This window comes from Seriola aureovittata, chromosome 14 (assembly GCF_021018895.1).
Source record: "Seriola aureovittata isolate HTS-2021-v1 ecotype China chromosome 14, ASM2101889v1, whole genome shotgun sequence".
NCBI lineage: Eukaryota > Metazoa > Chordata > Actinopteri > Carangiformes > Carangidae > Seriola > Seriola aureovittata.
Window position 1 is genome coordinate 13,905,141 of NC_079377.1, and position 15,357 is coordinate 13,920,497.

The following is a 15,357-nucleotide window of genomic DNA, read 5'->3' on the forward strand; positions in this document are numbered from 1 at the left end:
GTCAGACGTGCAGACAGAATCAAAGCTTGCGCTATTAAAATGCAAGACACATTCACATTTGGAAAACGCTGCGATCTGTTTGACTTGTGACGCAAAACAGGCTGCAGAGAGTGAGGAGAGTAAATGACACTGACAGCTTCTCCAAACACTAAAATCTAAAAGCCAAACTAAACTAAAACAACAGTGCCAACCCTCTCCCTATCTTATATCTGAATGCGATTGAATGATGTTTTCTGATTTTTAAGGCAGTGAGAAAGCCGTCAGAACAACATGTGTATTTTCTGACAGTTGTAAAATGATCTCCATTGGGTCAAGCTCTCTTAATGGCTGTTGTTTATGTTTGTCTTGTGCCTGCCACTCTGCATTAGCCTGCATGAAATGCTGTCGAGCCCATGGGCTAGTGGAGCTTTGGTGTTGTTCAGATGAGTGGAATGTGACTAGACAGACAGCACTATTACAGCACACAGCACTGTAATATCTCAATACACTTCAGCCCAAATATCGTGATATATTATTATGTTGCAGTTATAAGAGTTACTGCCACCAAACAGCAGTTCAAAGTTTTATTTGTCACATGCCAAGGTACAATGTACCGTGAGCAGCGAAATGAGGGTTGAACTCATCAGCCTGTGCAAAACTGCAAAAAAAACCAAAACGCATATGGAAGGAATATTACAATATTCAGTATTATCGAATATCGGCTCAAGCCTACTATTGTCCGAGGTTACTCATGATACAAACCAAATGTGGAGGCTGCTGGTTTACATGTTCAAGGATAGATGGCAAAAGTGAAGTCTGCTGCTGAGTTGGCTCTTGGTGTTATAGATCATGAAAAACACATCTAGAGAGATACAGACAGAGAGAGATGTGCCTTTTCTTGTAGGGGTTTATTTTCCAGCACCTCAGGAGTAGAGGACAAGACAGGACAGGACACTGAATGTCAGTGACACTTCGGATCCCTCTGCCCGCCTGTTTGTTTGTCTCTCACTTTCTTTCTCTGACAGACAGCAAGCAGTGGTTATTTACTGATACATGGTTTTGAGCTACAATTTGTGCACATGAAAACATGCACGCAGTCATTAAAGGGATGAAGTCTTCCAGGCTACTCATCCTATCAATAATCTGCATGTTGAATGAGCAGCTGTGCTGCTGTGACTGAAATAGTCCAGCCAGTTCCTGTAAGTGCTCCCAGACTGATATCTGCTGTTCTGCTCCTTCTGCATGGGGACTCTGCTGTAATTAAGGCTAGTTTGGGAGTCTGGGCGCCCCTGGGCGACTGGAAGTAGGTCACTGGCACAGACTCCTGAGATTCAGGCCCATTGGAAACGCCGTGCTTTCATGTGTGTGATCTGCATTTTGTTTTTTGCAGCTTGTAATCATTTTTGTCAATCACTGTCTCACCTGCCTCACCTGATGGACCATTTTAATTAATTTCAGTTGGAAAGTAAATTTTGCCTCGAAGGAAGTTCTGCCCAAATATTAACTACTTGTCCTGTAGTGAATACCTGTCTCACCTTGTCCAGAACCACCTCGAAAACTGCTTTATGCCATGCTGTGACTCCCCTTTGTGCCTGTAGATATTATTGATAATTAAACTAGACTGGATCAAAGCCCCCAAACTCATTATCTCCTGTCATTCGCCATGGTATCTACCTCTCTATTGAGCTTGTATTGACAGCCACTGTGTTTGTTGTTGTCGTGTTCCATCGCCCTTCTCAGATTTGTTCTAATTTTTGTTTCCAAGTGGCTGCACGCGTGCTTCCCATGTGAAGGGCTTTAGGGCAATGACGCAAACAACAGAGAGAGAGATACAGAGGGACAGAGAAAGAGGAAGAGATAAGAGATTGAGATAAAACACTGACTCCTTAGTCCATCACTCATTCAGGATAATAAAGGAGAACTTCTGACTTGAAGGATGCGGGGATGGATGCATATTTGAGACTGTCACTTATATGTATATTCTTGTGTACTGCAGGACATTTTCTGGTTATTGTGTCAGTATATTTCCACTCTAATTGACTTTGTTACCATGGGGGAATCTCTCAGGCCAACATAACAGCTGATGAATATGGAGCTAGGCTCTCCACACTGGAGAAGCTCACTATTCTGAGCTGCTCAGGAACTGAATGATTTGGGGACAAGAAACACAGCCAATAACAAATTAAACTTTAAATAAAATCTGCATGCAGACACATTACTTTAAAATGTCTGATTTAAAATGTACAAATAGATTGCTTTAATGATTCCAAATGGAAATTGCAGTGTTACACCAGTCAAATCACACATAACATTCACAAACAAGGAAACTGCACCATAGGATAAATATAAATGTAGATATTAGTACCGCCTGTTAATATGCTGTATATGGTTGGCACATGACAACATATTACATATGCAGTTACCATTAAACAATTAAAATTAAAATCATTTAACTTTAAAGTCTTAGTGAACGGAGTTAGCAGTTATGAACAACTGATCTCTGTTTCTGTGACATATCAGGCCTATTTCACACATTCTTTAACTATGACATTATTCTGTTTGTCCACAGAATATATTACCCTTGAACCTGTTTACACGTCAGGTTATATGTATTTATAATGTACTCTCATAATCTTTTTCTATATTCTAAATAAGACCTAAAACAGTTAAACATTAACTGGAGTAAATAGTACATGTTTTAGGAACTATTTTCAGCTGCGGATGAATGCACATTCGATGTCCTAGAGAGTATTTCAGCAGCAGGATGGTGTATGTGGGAACTACATGCCCATGTTCATTCAAAATGTCACCCAGTGCTGCAGTGTGGCTCGTTAATGCATTTAAAACATTTTTTGGACAACAGTGGAGTTCTATGGTACAGAGGAACAATCTATAACAGGCCTTGGCTACACAGACAATACTTGTTAATAAGAAGAAAATCTTTGTTGGTTTTCTTACTCTTTTTTATGGGATTCTTTGACAGTAAGGAAAAAAAAGACAATAAGCAATATTCTTGAATCCCTCTGCAGCAGCTCTCTGTACACTGTGTGTAGGGTCTAATGAGATGAAAAGTGTCAAAAAGAAAGAAAAAAGAGGCCGACAAGCAAGTAGAGACAGAGAACAGAAGAAGGACTTAGAGAGAGAGAGAGTACCTGCATGTTGTTGAACCAGACTGTAGCTGAGAGGTCCCACAGAGTCGGGCCTGCTCACACTGGTATAATGGCTGCGTTTGATGACCTACAAAACATAGACTATCCCAGCACTTATGTAAGACTTAAAAGCACCATTAGAAAAGTTGCATGCACACACTAGTATACACACGCGCATAGAGACCACTACAGTGTCCATTCTCATTTTTTTTATTTGACATGTCCAATAATGACATGTTGGGTAATTGTCAATTTTCTCAGTTTAAAATAGGCTGGGGATGAAAGCATCACTCATGGCTTTTTTGCTCAATCAAAGCGTTCTGCAAATGGGCAAAATCTGTGTTCTGTCTCCGGTAGCAGTAGATGCTAAATCCCAGTGGAGTGAGTGTTGAAATTTAATACTCAAACACACCCTCAGCAGAGCACGACTGGGAGTCAGCAGAATGTAAATGATTCAACAGCACCTCTAAGTGGCTGAAGGAGCTCATCTGACATAAACAGTCACACGAAGACTGTGGAGACACGTTTTTAAATGATTATAACTCTGAATGCTCTCCTCTCTGACTCTGCACTGATACTGTACATGCTGCTCGTAGAAAACTTGTGTACATATAGGGCTAAGGCGTCAATATGATATGAAGATGCTTATATTAGGCAGCAAATACCTAACTGACACGCTGTACTCTGCTGGTGCTGGCTGTGCTGTTTGAATGGGCGGCTGGCTGGACTGCAGCGTGTCAGTGGAGTCGTAATTCTGCTCCTTATCTGTATAGGGCAGGGTTTAGTGCGACTTTGTCACTGCATCCATCATATTGCTTTACAAAGTAATGTAGTCCCATGATCCTCGGGTCCTTTCATGTTCCTGCAGAGTGTAATTCAGTTTCAAATGTATACACAGTTTAGTATTTATTGTGGCTCAGTTCCCTTCATTTAGTTCACCAATCGGTGCTTAATAACATTTCCCCACAGTGCTTTCACAGAGCTGACATGCAGGGTCACTGGTTGTAATGTCATTCAGCATATTTTTGGATGCATTAAATGTCCTTCTGTGTCTCAACAGCTTTTCAGGGAAGTCCGAATAATGAAGATACTGAATCACCCAAATATAGGTAAGTTCAAACTGGAGCCTGCATCATGACGACAGCAGAGCAGTAACACCCAGTACCAAGCTAAACCAGTATAACTTGCTCTCGGATCAGTGGAAGAAACATTTTTTTGTGTTTGTGAGATCCTCTGATTTCCTGTTGTCTTTTTTTTATTTTCAGAATTCATTCATACTCAGATACCAGTTTTAATTCAATGAGGGTACTGGTCTAACCAGACCAGTAAATTCAGCTAAACAATGTAGAACCTAAAAACAATCTGTCCTACTGCAAATAGCCCATTTATTTTATCCCTGCCTTCTTGTCTTTCCCTTTCTCCAAACTCTCCCTGCAGTGAAATTGTTTGAGGTGATTGAGACAGAGAAGACGCTTTATTTGGTGATGGAGTATGCCAGTGGTGGTGAGTGAAGCATTAATGCATGTCCACTAAATGTGTGCTATTGGTTGATCTTGTGAGCGTATTTATATCCACATTTATCAGTCCTAGAGCAATTTGATAAGCATACACACAAGACAAAAAAACACTGTCAGTACTGTATACCAGTAGGTCATGTAAGTTCAAGCTGCCTCTAATGTAATATTCTTCCCAGAACATCCTGGTCTTTACAACTCTCTGACTGCTAACTATAAATCATCTCAAATGCTTAGATGTAGAACTTGACATTTGGTAGATGCTTACCCTATAGTGAGCATGAATACATCATTATGTGTTAACCGTAGTTGTGATAAAGACAACATAAACTGATGAGAATATACTGATTGATATATATGTATATTTCTTTGATCTATTCCAGGAGAGGTATTTGATTATCTAGTGGCTCATGGCAGAATGAAGGAGAAGGAGGCCAGGGCCAAGTTCAGACAGGTGAGTCATCAGTATCGCAGCGCTCTCACCTCTCTGTCGTCATTCCATTACTGTTTTCATTGGGAAGACTGCATGCACCAAGATCAAGCTTCGTCACCAACTGCAGAGGAAAGATGGAGCGCAGATAGCTCTGGTCTGAGAGAACGGGGGTTGAGAACAACTTCCTTATAGATGCTGCTCTGACACCTAGTGGTGCTACAAGAGCAGTAAGGCATCTACACCAGTGTATGTATTTAATAGTCTCTGTCATGCTTACTTATGGCCTATAATGAACAGAATTAGAACATCTATCTCTTTCCCTTAGTTTTCCTTTTACTCAATGAAGCATAAGGAAGATCTTGATAAATGAGTTCTTTCACATCTACTGTGTTCGTAATTAAAATCCCTCTCATTTAATGGCTTTAGAGGATTCAGAGGAGCTACGTGTGACACAGTGTGAGCAGTTTGTGTGTGTTTGTGTGTGACACATTTAAAAAGGTAGTAGTTCATGTGTGTGCCTGAGTGCGGGCAGGTGGGTGGCACCTGTCAAAGAACAGTGGGTTTGTATGATTGATACTGTAGCTATTCTGGCGTATGTTAGTGAAGTGTCCCTGTCAGCTGCCATATAGCAACTGTTGAGTGTTGACTTGCATGAGAAATGCAGTTTGTAAACCTCAGAGAAAGATAACAATAGCCCTGTGATGCTCAAACATTTTTCTGTCAAGCCCCCTGTCCCACTAAACACAGTTTTATCAACTGCTATCAATACTGAGGATGTTAGCAAAAATTAGCTTCATTTAATTGTATTTCCATTGGCATATGGTGCAGAATAAACTTTAGCTGCCAGAGTTTTTGGACATAAAGGACATAATCAAAACTTTTCTGTGACATTTGCAATGAATTTGGAAAAAAGAAAAGAAATAATTTATAAGAATAATTTACATTTTAATTTGGTAGCAGTCTTGCTAATGTCTTGCTTATGATGTGTGTGTGTTTGTGTTTCAGATCGTGTCTGCGGTGCAGTATTGTCACCAGAGGAGGATAGTACACAGGGATCTAAAAGTGAGGATCTAAACTAGTACTCTATCTGACACTCTGACATCTGATTTGTCCACATAGCATCCATATCTGGGCGTTCTATCGTGAGAAAAACACTATATAAATTAATGTTTTGTCTGTCTTTTTGCTTGTCTGCCCTGTCTTTCCCCACCTCAGGCAGAGAACCTGTTGTTAGACGCTGACATGAACATCAAGATAGCTGACTTTGGCTTCAGCAACGAGTTCACTGTGGGCAGTAAGCTGGACACTTTCTGTGGCTCTCCACCATATGCTGCTCCAGAACTCTTCCAGGGAAAGAAGTACGATGGACCAGAAGTGGATGTCTGGAGCCTCGGGGTCATCCTCTACACACTGGTCAGCGGATCACTGCCCTTCGACGGACAGAACCTAAAGGTGTGCACTTTTTCTGGCTCTGGGATGTATCACAGGCTATGAACAGAAGCCTTTCTTACTCAAGTTGTTTATCTTAAACCTTTGTACTGTACCTTCTGATTAGCCTAACTTGTCACCATGATTAAGTTAACACATCATTGCATTTCACCTCAGGCAAACACATATTGATAAAGGGCACAGTATGCTTGAAATGAAAAGATTGTCAAATCGTCTAAAGGTATGGTCACACCACAGTTGTGTCTTGCAAATATTTACTCTGGCCAGTTGATGCATAAAGAGATCATTATTGTCAGATTGTGTGTTGGTAAGGGGGTTTAAGACAATGATAATAGCCTACAATTAACCCCTGAAATGGGACCTAATGTTGGTAATGAATAAATATCAAGCAGAGTGATGACACCAGGTGTGCAGAAGTGGGAAAGTGCACTGGGTTTGAATTTCTCTCCCAAGCTCTCTTTTTTCTTTCTTCACACAACTAGCGCTGTCATTTTTCCTGTGTTCAGCTGAGTGCTACACCAAATGCCTTATAGATGCTGCACTGACAAATGTCTTTGGAAAGAGACTGTACGAAGGTGTGCTGCGTTTTATCCACTCACACAAGTCATTGCATCTCGTCTATAATGGCAGACTTTTTGCTCCACCTTTGTGTGTGGTTGTTCGGAACAGGTATAACAGTTTTTCCTTTGGACATATACGCAATATATATACAAAGTATGAAACGACACGTTACATCATGTTTCAAAAATCTGTTGCATGGTAAAAAAAATAACAATAATAAAATATGCATGCATCAAAATACATGAATAATTCTGTTTTAGTCTGAATTTGTAGACATCAAAGGCCACGTTAAAAGAATTGCAAAATGAAGTGCTACAGCCTGGTGAGGTATTCTAACTGAGTTAGGATGCATCAACCCAAAACTGGGTTACTTGAATAACTAAATTAAGACTGGAATTTCCTGTGTCTGTCGATTGGAATGAGACATTGTAGAGATTAATCCAGCCCACTTTAATAATTCAGCAGTTTTGGAAAAAGTCTTAAAGCTGCAGTGAATGTAGCAGGTCAAGAAAATATTTATAGCATACTATTATTATGCATATTTATAGCTGTGCTGAGTGATCTGTAGTCTTTTTTTTAAAGCTGCTCTAACAATCAATAAGCATTGACCATATGACTACACATAATGTGAAAGGCGTTTCTCATGTTGATGAAATGACAGAAAATTATCACCCAATTGTGCTATTTCCCTAAACTCTATGGAGCTTTTTAAGCGCCTTTCAGCACATTGTTTTGGTTTAATGGCCATTTGTTTTCAGCCACAACAGGCAGCTGTTTCTAGCAAAAAGGCTCTTAAGCCTACTGTACACTTCGAGCACTGCCAGTGAACCTAATGAAGCAATTAGTAGCTGAAGAGCGAGATATTTCCTTCAGGAGTTAATGTAGACCAAAACAGAGCTAGACTAGAGTAAATATTAGACTTATATTCGCCAGTTGGCCAGAAACACGACTCCAAATAAATGCTAATGTTGCTCTGTATCTGCTGGGTGAGTGAATAACTGTTTGCAAAAATGTTTGCCGTAACAAGTTTATACTGTGAAAATGTTCTGTTTACAGCTCGATCCACCGCCACCAAATGGCCAAAACAATAATAATAAAAAACTTAACTGCTCATTTCTCATATTGGTTTCATCTCTGAATGTCTGTGGCCTGGTGTGCAGGAGCTGAGGGAGAGGGTCCTGCGGGGAAAGTACCGCATTCCTTTCTACATGTCCACAGACTGTGAAAACCTGCTGAAGAAACTACTCGTGCTCAACCCTGTCAAACGAGGCAGTTTGGAGGTATTATCAGCATTTGCACTGTTGCATTTTCACAGTTTTTTGCTCTCCATTCACAAATGTTTTGCACAGGAGCAGGCTTGCAGTGGAACAGAGGCAGTCCTAATGATTTAGAGCATGATTGTTGTGCGTCATCTGGAAGCACATAATTGCTGCTGTTGTTAGTTATGACCCAGCAGAACACTTCAATTTAAAGCCTGTCAGATGGAGATTTGAAAACATTGTTCATCTGAGATCAAAGAGTGGTCTTACATAATTCTTTGATGAACACATTTTGAAATAATAAAACTTGAATCGAATTTGTTGAAGCACTGTAAGAAATAAAACGAGATGAAAAACAACATAATACTTAAGCATTGTGCTCTCACTGCATCCATGTCATCTGGGAGGGTTGGAGCTTGTTTCTCCTTTGCAAACAATATATAGGTGTCAGTTCATTTCACAATCAGTCTGTCCAGAGTCGATACCACCCCTGCACTCAGAACCAGGCTGAAGTTCAATAGTAAAGATTTCTCCACCAATAATAACCATTGATCACACTGTTGTTCTGCCACAGCTGAACTTGCGGTCAAAGAGATTTCATAAAGAAGTCATCCATTTCTCAACTGCCTGTTATGTCATTTACCTGGCCCCTTAAGTGCCATGTTGTATAGTGTATATAAATAATGTTGAACTAATTTTATGGGACGTGCAAAATTTTCTTGTTTCTTTGTTAGCAAATCATGAAAGACCATTGGATGAATGTGGGTCACGAGGAGGAGGAGCTGAAGCCTTACATCGAGCCTGAGGCGGATTTCAGTGATTCATCCAGAATAGGTGTGTCAGACAGTGTGTGTGTGTGTGTGTGTGTGTATGTATATGTATGTATATGTGTGTGTGTGTTTGTGTGTGTGTGTGTGTAGATGTCATGTCCAAGACTAACTGTGAATTATCTTGACTTTTGTCCGCCATCAGAGCTCATGGTCACGATGGGTTTCCCTAAAGATGAGATCACGGAGTCTCTACATAGCCAGAAGTACGATGATGTCATGGCAACCTACCTGCTGTTGGGCAGAAAAGCTCCAGAGGTCAGTATATTTGACTTACATTGTCTTGACATCATCACCAGTAGTTAATGCATTAACCATATGCCTCATCCTGAGTCTTTACATTTCAGTTCGAGGGCAGCGAGCCTCTGACTAACAGCATCTTGGGCCAGCGACAGCGACCGACCAGTGACATCAATAACAGCTCCAGCATTTCTCCCGCCCATCCCAAGGTCACACGCAGCATCTCGGCCAATCAGAAGCAGCGCCGCTACAGTGATCATGGTGGGGATGATGATGGTGGTGGTGGTGGTGGTGGTGTCGTAGAGAAGCCAAGTAAAGTAACCTCGTCCTTCCCAGCCCTGAGAGTGCTGCTGGCTGCGTGTTGTGTAGGGGGAAGTTGCTTTCAGTCACTGAGGATTTAGATACTCACCCTGCTGATGTGCCTCTGAGCAAGGCACTAAGCACCTCCAGCTTCACTGGTGCTTTTATATAGATGATTAAGCTTTAAAATATATTTTCCTATGGGAAAGGATAAACAAAGAACATTTTTTTCCTTGTGTTCGTAGAATTAATTTTACATTCATTTAACTGTTATTTGTACATCAAACCTGGACTAGTTTAAACTAGTTTGTTTGCTTAATGTGGTTTAATTTTCATAAACAGTATATTCAAATGCACAAATCAGTGACTCAACCTGACCACTGCATTGGTTGTGTAGCAGCTTCCTTTCTATGTCATGTGGGGCCATTGTGTCTGCCGCCATCTGCTGGCTGGCTGCTTTCCTGTAGCTCCCTCAGGAACAGCACCTCAACGCATGAGGAGGGAACAGCTTTGCCTTGTACCTGCTCACCTTGGCTTCTGTAGCTGTATAACTAGTGAAACTAATTGTTGTTGCAGAGTATAATATTTGACAGACTGGATGATGTGTAAATCCTGGCTTTGAGTGGCTTTTCTGGCACCATTGTAATGAAGACACTGTCCTCATCTGCTCTTTCTTTTTGTCTAAAAATCCTGGGCATCGGAGCTGTGGAATTAAGGGTGCCCTTGGTGGAAAGTATGTAAATCTGTTCCCATATGTGTGTCTCTCCCAGTGGGTCCGTCTGTGCCCCCGGCGGTTTCGTACACGAAGCGCGGCCAGGCCCTGAGTGTGGAAAGTGACCACAGGGAGGAGTGGGACGGAGCACGCCGGCTGGAGCTCAACACTTCAAAAGGAGACGTTCCCGCTTCACCACTGGGGGTGCAGGAGAGGAAGAAAACTACAAGTGCTGTGGGGGTGAGAAAGTAGAGGACACACACAGATACACATGAACAAATAGGCGTGGGCGGGTCCACGATGACAGAAAGAATTTATGAAGAAAAAGAGGTTAGAGCTTCACATTTGTGCCTCTTTCCCAAGATCATCTTTCATTAGTAGTTCATTTGAAATGTAAAATATGTCTTTTGGTGTCTTTCTTCACAAACAGACCAATGGATCAATGACTCGCAGGAACACATATGTGTGTGAACGTTCCTCCACTGACCGCTATTCAGCTATTCCCAATGGCAAAGACAGCAGGTAAGTAAAAACATATTCACACTAAACTATAGGGTGAGACGTAGCTCTCCATGTTCCCACTCTTGCCCATGTAATTTTTTCTACCTAATATTATTGCACATAATGCAAACCCTATATTAAAACTGAGCATGTTTTAGTGAAAGATTTTCATCCTCACATGCTAATTCTCTTTGCCCCTTGATCCCCAGTTTAACTGAGGTGTCAGGTAGCACCCCATCGACTGCAATGAGCTCTACACGACCTCGTCACACCAAGTCCATGTCATCGTCAGGGCATCCTTCAAAAAGCACACTGCCCCCCATTGATGACAACACAGAGCTTAAAGCCAGGTGAGCAGCCTGATCCTGCCCTCATCATCTTTAGTAACAGGTGATGAGGTGTAAAAGTCTAATTGTGTAGTGTGTAGTATAAATTACTTCTTAAAGTACACCGATGCGGATACGCACCATTTTTTTAAACATGTTCTCTCCTATAACCTGTTTATTCTGCAGCTCCTCTCCGCGTGGACCCTCCACCTCTCCGTCTGCACACAGTATTAGTACCCCAGAGAAGAACCGTTTCCCTCGTGGTACCACCAGTCGCAGCACCTTCCACGGAGCTCAGCTCAGAGACCGCCGCAGTGCTACCTACAATGGCCCCCCGGCCTCGCCCACTCTGTCCCACGACACGGGGGCTCTCGCTCAGCAACGCAGGGGCACCTCCACCGGGATCATCGGCAAGATCACCTCCAAGTTTGTCCGCAGGTGAGTGAAGACAAACGGCTGCACAGATTACACACTAGGTTGTAGTTAACACTTCTTGCACCAGACAGTTTAGGTGTTCACGCTCCCTGTAGCATGTTGTTTGAGTGTGTCAAGTCATCTTCTCTCAAAAACCACAGGAATAAAAATCCAACGTGTGTTTATTTATACTCCCTGAGTGACTAAAGTACCAGGATTTATGAGATAGTGAAAGGGATGGTTCAGTTTTGAAGGAATTCTTCCTTTCCTTCTCAGTCAGACAAACTCATGGATGCCGTTTTATGTCTCTGAATTATGTCTGAAGGTATGTTAGATGGTGATATTAATAAACGTTCCTTAATTACTAATCACACTGGATATCTGTAGGATCAGGTACTAATATTCAAATTAGGGAAATTCCAGTTTAGACAAACTAAAAAGTGTCCACTACTCAACTTTCATTGTTAAAAAATAACTTTATATCAAATTCCTCTTTACATATGAATCATGATATGTGTAATGTCTTATTCTAATATGTTTGCTTATGTATTTGAAACAGTATACTCTTGGTGGGCTCTAGTAGCCGTCAATCAGAAAGGTATTCAGTAGCTGAGCTAAGCTATGTTGAGATATTCTATTTAACTTCAAAGTGCTCAGGGAGACATTATAATAATAATAATACATTTTATTTAAAGGCGCCTTTCTTGGCACTCAAGGACACCGTTTTACACATTATGGGTCATCCATGGTATTGTCTGTGTCTGGTTAAAAAAAAAAAAAAAAAACTTGGTGCACAATATGTTTCGATTACTTGACCTAAACTTTTTCACTAGTGAAAACAAAGAAAGCATCACATTCTCTACCAGCTTCTTGAAAACAGATATGCTCTTATTCCCAATCCTTAGAGTTTACTATACATGCACACTGTTACCCTTTCCTGTCAAAATTACAAGCAAAGGATAGAACCTCTTCATCCATACACCAGTTAGCTCCCAGTGTCACCTTCACACTACCCCATCTGGTAGAGGCTCACGGCTTTCTCTCCTTTTCTCTCCGCATAGAGCTCTGTCTTTCAGGTCAACCCGGAGGTAGGAGAACACAACGCTTGCTGCACCTGTCCCCCCTCCCGTCCATAAAAAGAAAAAAAAAAAAAAATCTGTGCCCACTATGACCTTGGCCCGTGTTTCCTTAACCCCTTACGTACTTGCCCACCACACCACATCCTTGCTTACTGACACCCTTGTTATGCCGTGTATTTCCTTCCCTTGTGTCCACTGCCTCGAGAACAAACCTTACAGCTCACCAGCTTCTCCTTTACTAAGCCACAATATCTGCTTCTCAAGTCGCTGGCTTTCCTCTCCTTACTCTCCCCCCGTCTTCATGCTGCGCCATAAGAGAAAAGATCAGGCAAATTACTCAAAGATTTAGAACCACTTTTACGCTCCTTACAGATCAGTGGGGATTAAGGAAAGGTAGCGTACAGTAGACGGTAGGATGCATTTGGTTATTGTGAAGGTGCAACGATACTTAAGTGCCTCAAAAAGTCACAGTCACCTCATTGTGTGCTGAACCCTGATACCCAGGACTGTGGATTCTTTCCTGGCATGATGCCTGACACCCTTCTCCGTGTCCAGTGATGATGATGGTGGTGTTGGTTGTGGGTGGCTGGGTGGCTGGGTGGCTGGGTGGGTGGCTGGCTGGGTGGGGGACACGTGTTGACATCAGCTCGTTGGAGTAATAGTGTATTCCTGGTTTATTTCAGGGTGCCTAGTGAGGGAGAGGCCAGTGCCAGGACAGAAACACCAAGGTGAGTATTTGATTGAGATGTAGATTTCACAGAGAACCTGTAACCAACCTCTGCCTCCTTCAACGTCTCTCTGTCGTTCTCTCTTTTTCTCTCTCTCTCTCTTTCTCTGTCATCCTATATTGCGGTAGGAGCGTGTCCGGTGATACTAAAGAGGACGGCGGTCGGGACTCCAAGCCTCGCTCGCTGCGTTTCACCTGGAGCATGAAGACCACCTCCTCCATGGAGCCCGCCGAGATGATGAGGGAAATCCGAAAAGTTCTGGACGCCAACAGCTGCGATTACGAGCAGCGAGAACGCTTCCTGCTTTTCTGTGTCCACGGCGACGCTCGCCAGGACAACCTGGTCCAATGGGAGATGGAGGTGTGCAAGCTGCCCCGCCTTTCACTCAACGGCGTGCGCTTCAAGAGGATATCGGGCACGTCCATCGCCTTTAAGAATATCGCCTGCAAAATTGCCAATGAGCTCAAACTGTGACAGCAGATCCCAGTCTGTCTTTTGGTGAGTTCGAGTTACGGTCTCATCTCATCACTGGATTAGTGTTGACTTGACAGGACAAAATTCAGCACTGAAGGTCCTCACCATGCAGAATCAGGGTGGACTTGGCTGGTAACGTGCAATACTGGCCACGAATGTACTGTACAGGGTAGTGGATCAGAGAGATCTCGCAAGGTTTAACCTCTGTGACGGAGAGAGATAGCAAAAACAGCTAACCCCCACCCCCCACCCTTTTTTTTTTTCTTCTTCCGTCCGGCTCTCTGTCTCTTTCATCAGCCCGCTGCTCCTCGTCATAGGACACATTCATGTAACACATGCAGTATGCAACTGAAGATGACCATCCTGCAATAATGTTTTCAATCTCTTTTTCTAAATGCCTACTAAAAGATCTACTCCCCTCGCTGAATAACCATTAAAGTTACTGAAAGCTAAAATAGCCGCTTTTCCACCTGTGTTAAGTCAGTATATAGATCAGGCTGGAGTCCATACTAAAACTATGTAAAAAGAGAATTGTACTGTATGCATAACATCTGCAGGTACTGTATTGTATATTGATTTTGAGTTCTGTACAGAATTTTATTGTCAATACTGTCTTTTTTCATGGAGTTTGAGTTCTTTCCTAATATAATTGATGTGTCTTAGAGCATTATCCTTTCAGTCTGTGAGTTTTTTTTAATTCTTTTTTTTTTAAGAGCCACCATATGAAAATAGTGTTTTTAATTTTATTTAAAGAGCACTAAATTATTTTGTGGAATATTAAGGGATGTGTTCCCTTGCCTTTTATGTTATATTTTATTTGCCTACAGAAAAAAAAACACTAAGTTGCACCACATAGACTTAGTAGTAACTTCAGTTGAAACTGAAAATGTGTTCACTTTATTTTCTCTCAGCAGCAGGCAGGTGATTCAAAGGTCCTGCTGCTATTGCACAAGTTTTCCAGGGTGATGTGTATGAACATGAGAGTATGCACCTGTATTTCTTTCATGTTAGTTTGGTTAGTCCTCAATTACAAAAAAAACTGCAGGGTTTAAATTGGTTTCCTTTAGAAAGTAGAGGACAGGACGTCTTTATCCAAAGGACTGAAGATGCATGAACAGTCAAACAATCACCATCAGAGAAGCAGTTTGTCTCGACGAGCCTTTCTAAAGAGCCTGATTTAGTCCTGCCACCAGTGTGATTGTGCAGGTACTTGTGTATCTCCTTGCTTGTGTTTTTTTTTCTCTTTTTCTTTTTTTTTTAATTCAGCGGATTTTATTGTATTTATTCCATTACATTGTAATGTGCTGCTTTGTAGAATTGAGGCGTGCACTTTGTTGGAGAAAATAAAAAGGATTTTATTTGTTTGTATTTCTTTTATTTCATTTCTCATGTCTGCAACATGATTACACAAC

General features: G+C 41.7%; 1 protein-coding gene across 4 annotated transcripts in view; it reads left to right on the forward strand.

Annotated features, from left to right (window-relative positions):
* LOC130181139 (serine/threonine-protein kinase MARK1-like) overlaps nucleotides 1-15,313 on the forward strand; it is a 28,638-nt gene extending 13,325 nt beyond the window's left edge. The window contains exons 4-19 of one of the 4 annotated variants that reach the window (XM_056394962.1): nucleotides 4,189-4,237; nucleotides 4,566-4,631; nucleotides 5,026-5,096; nucleotides 6,081-6,137; nucleotides 6,291-6,527; nucleotides 8,246-8,365; nucleotides 9,079-9,178; nucleotides 9,317-9,429; nucleotides 9,519-9,723; nucleotides 10,482-10,663; nucleotides 10,854-10,945; nucleotides 11,134-11,274; nucleotides 11,437-11,688; nucleotides 12,726-12,752; nucleotides 13,427-13,471; nucleotides 13,600-15,313. In XM_056394962.1, the coding sequence (XP_056250937.1) occupies nucleotides 4,189-4,237; nucleotides 4,566-4,631; nucleotides 5,026-5,096; nucleotides 6,081-6,137; nucleotides 6,291-6,527; nucleotides 8,246-8,365; nucleotides 9,079-9,178; nucleotides 9,317-9,429; nucleotides 9,519-9,723; nucleotides 10,482-10,663; nucleotides 10,854-10,945; nucleotides 11,134-11,274; nucleotides 11,437-11,688; nucleotides 12,726-12,752; nucleotides 13,427-13,471; nucleotides 13,600-13,945 (2,103 nt within the window). In that variant the 3' untranslated portion in view covers nucleotides 13,946-15,313. The remainder of the gene's footprint in view (nucleotides 1-4,188; nucleotides 4,238-4,565; nucleotides 4,632-5,025; nucleotides 5,097-6,080; nucleotides 6,138-6,290; nucleotides 6,528-8,245; nucleotides 8,366-9,078; nucleotides 9,179-9,316; nucleotides 9,430-9,518; nucleotides 9,724-10,481; nucleotides 10,664-10,853; nucleotides 10,946-11,133; nucleotides 11,275-11,436; nucleotides 11,689-12,725; nucleotides 12,753-13,426; nucleotides 13,472-13,599) is intronic. The other 3 variants (XM_056394964.1, XM_056394963.1, XM_056394965.1) reach the window with 3 other exon arrangements.
* Nucleotides 15,314-15,357: the final 44 nt, after the last annotated feature.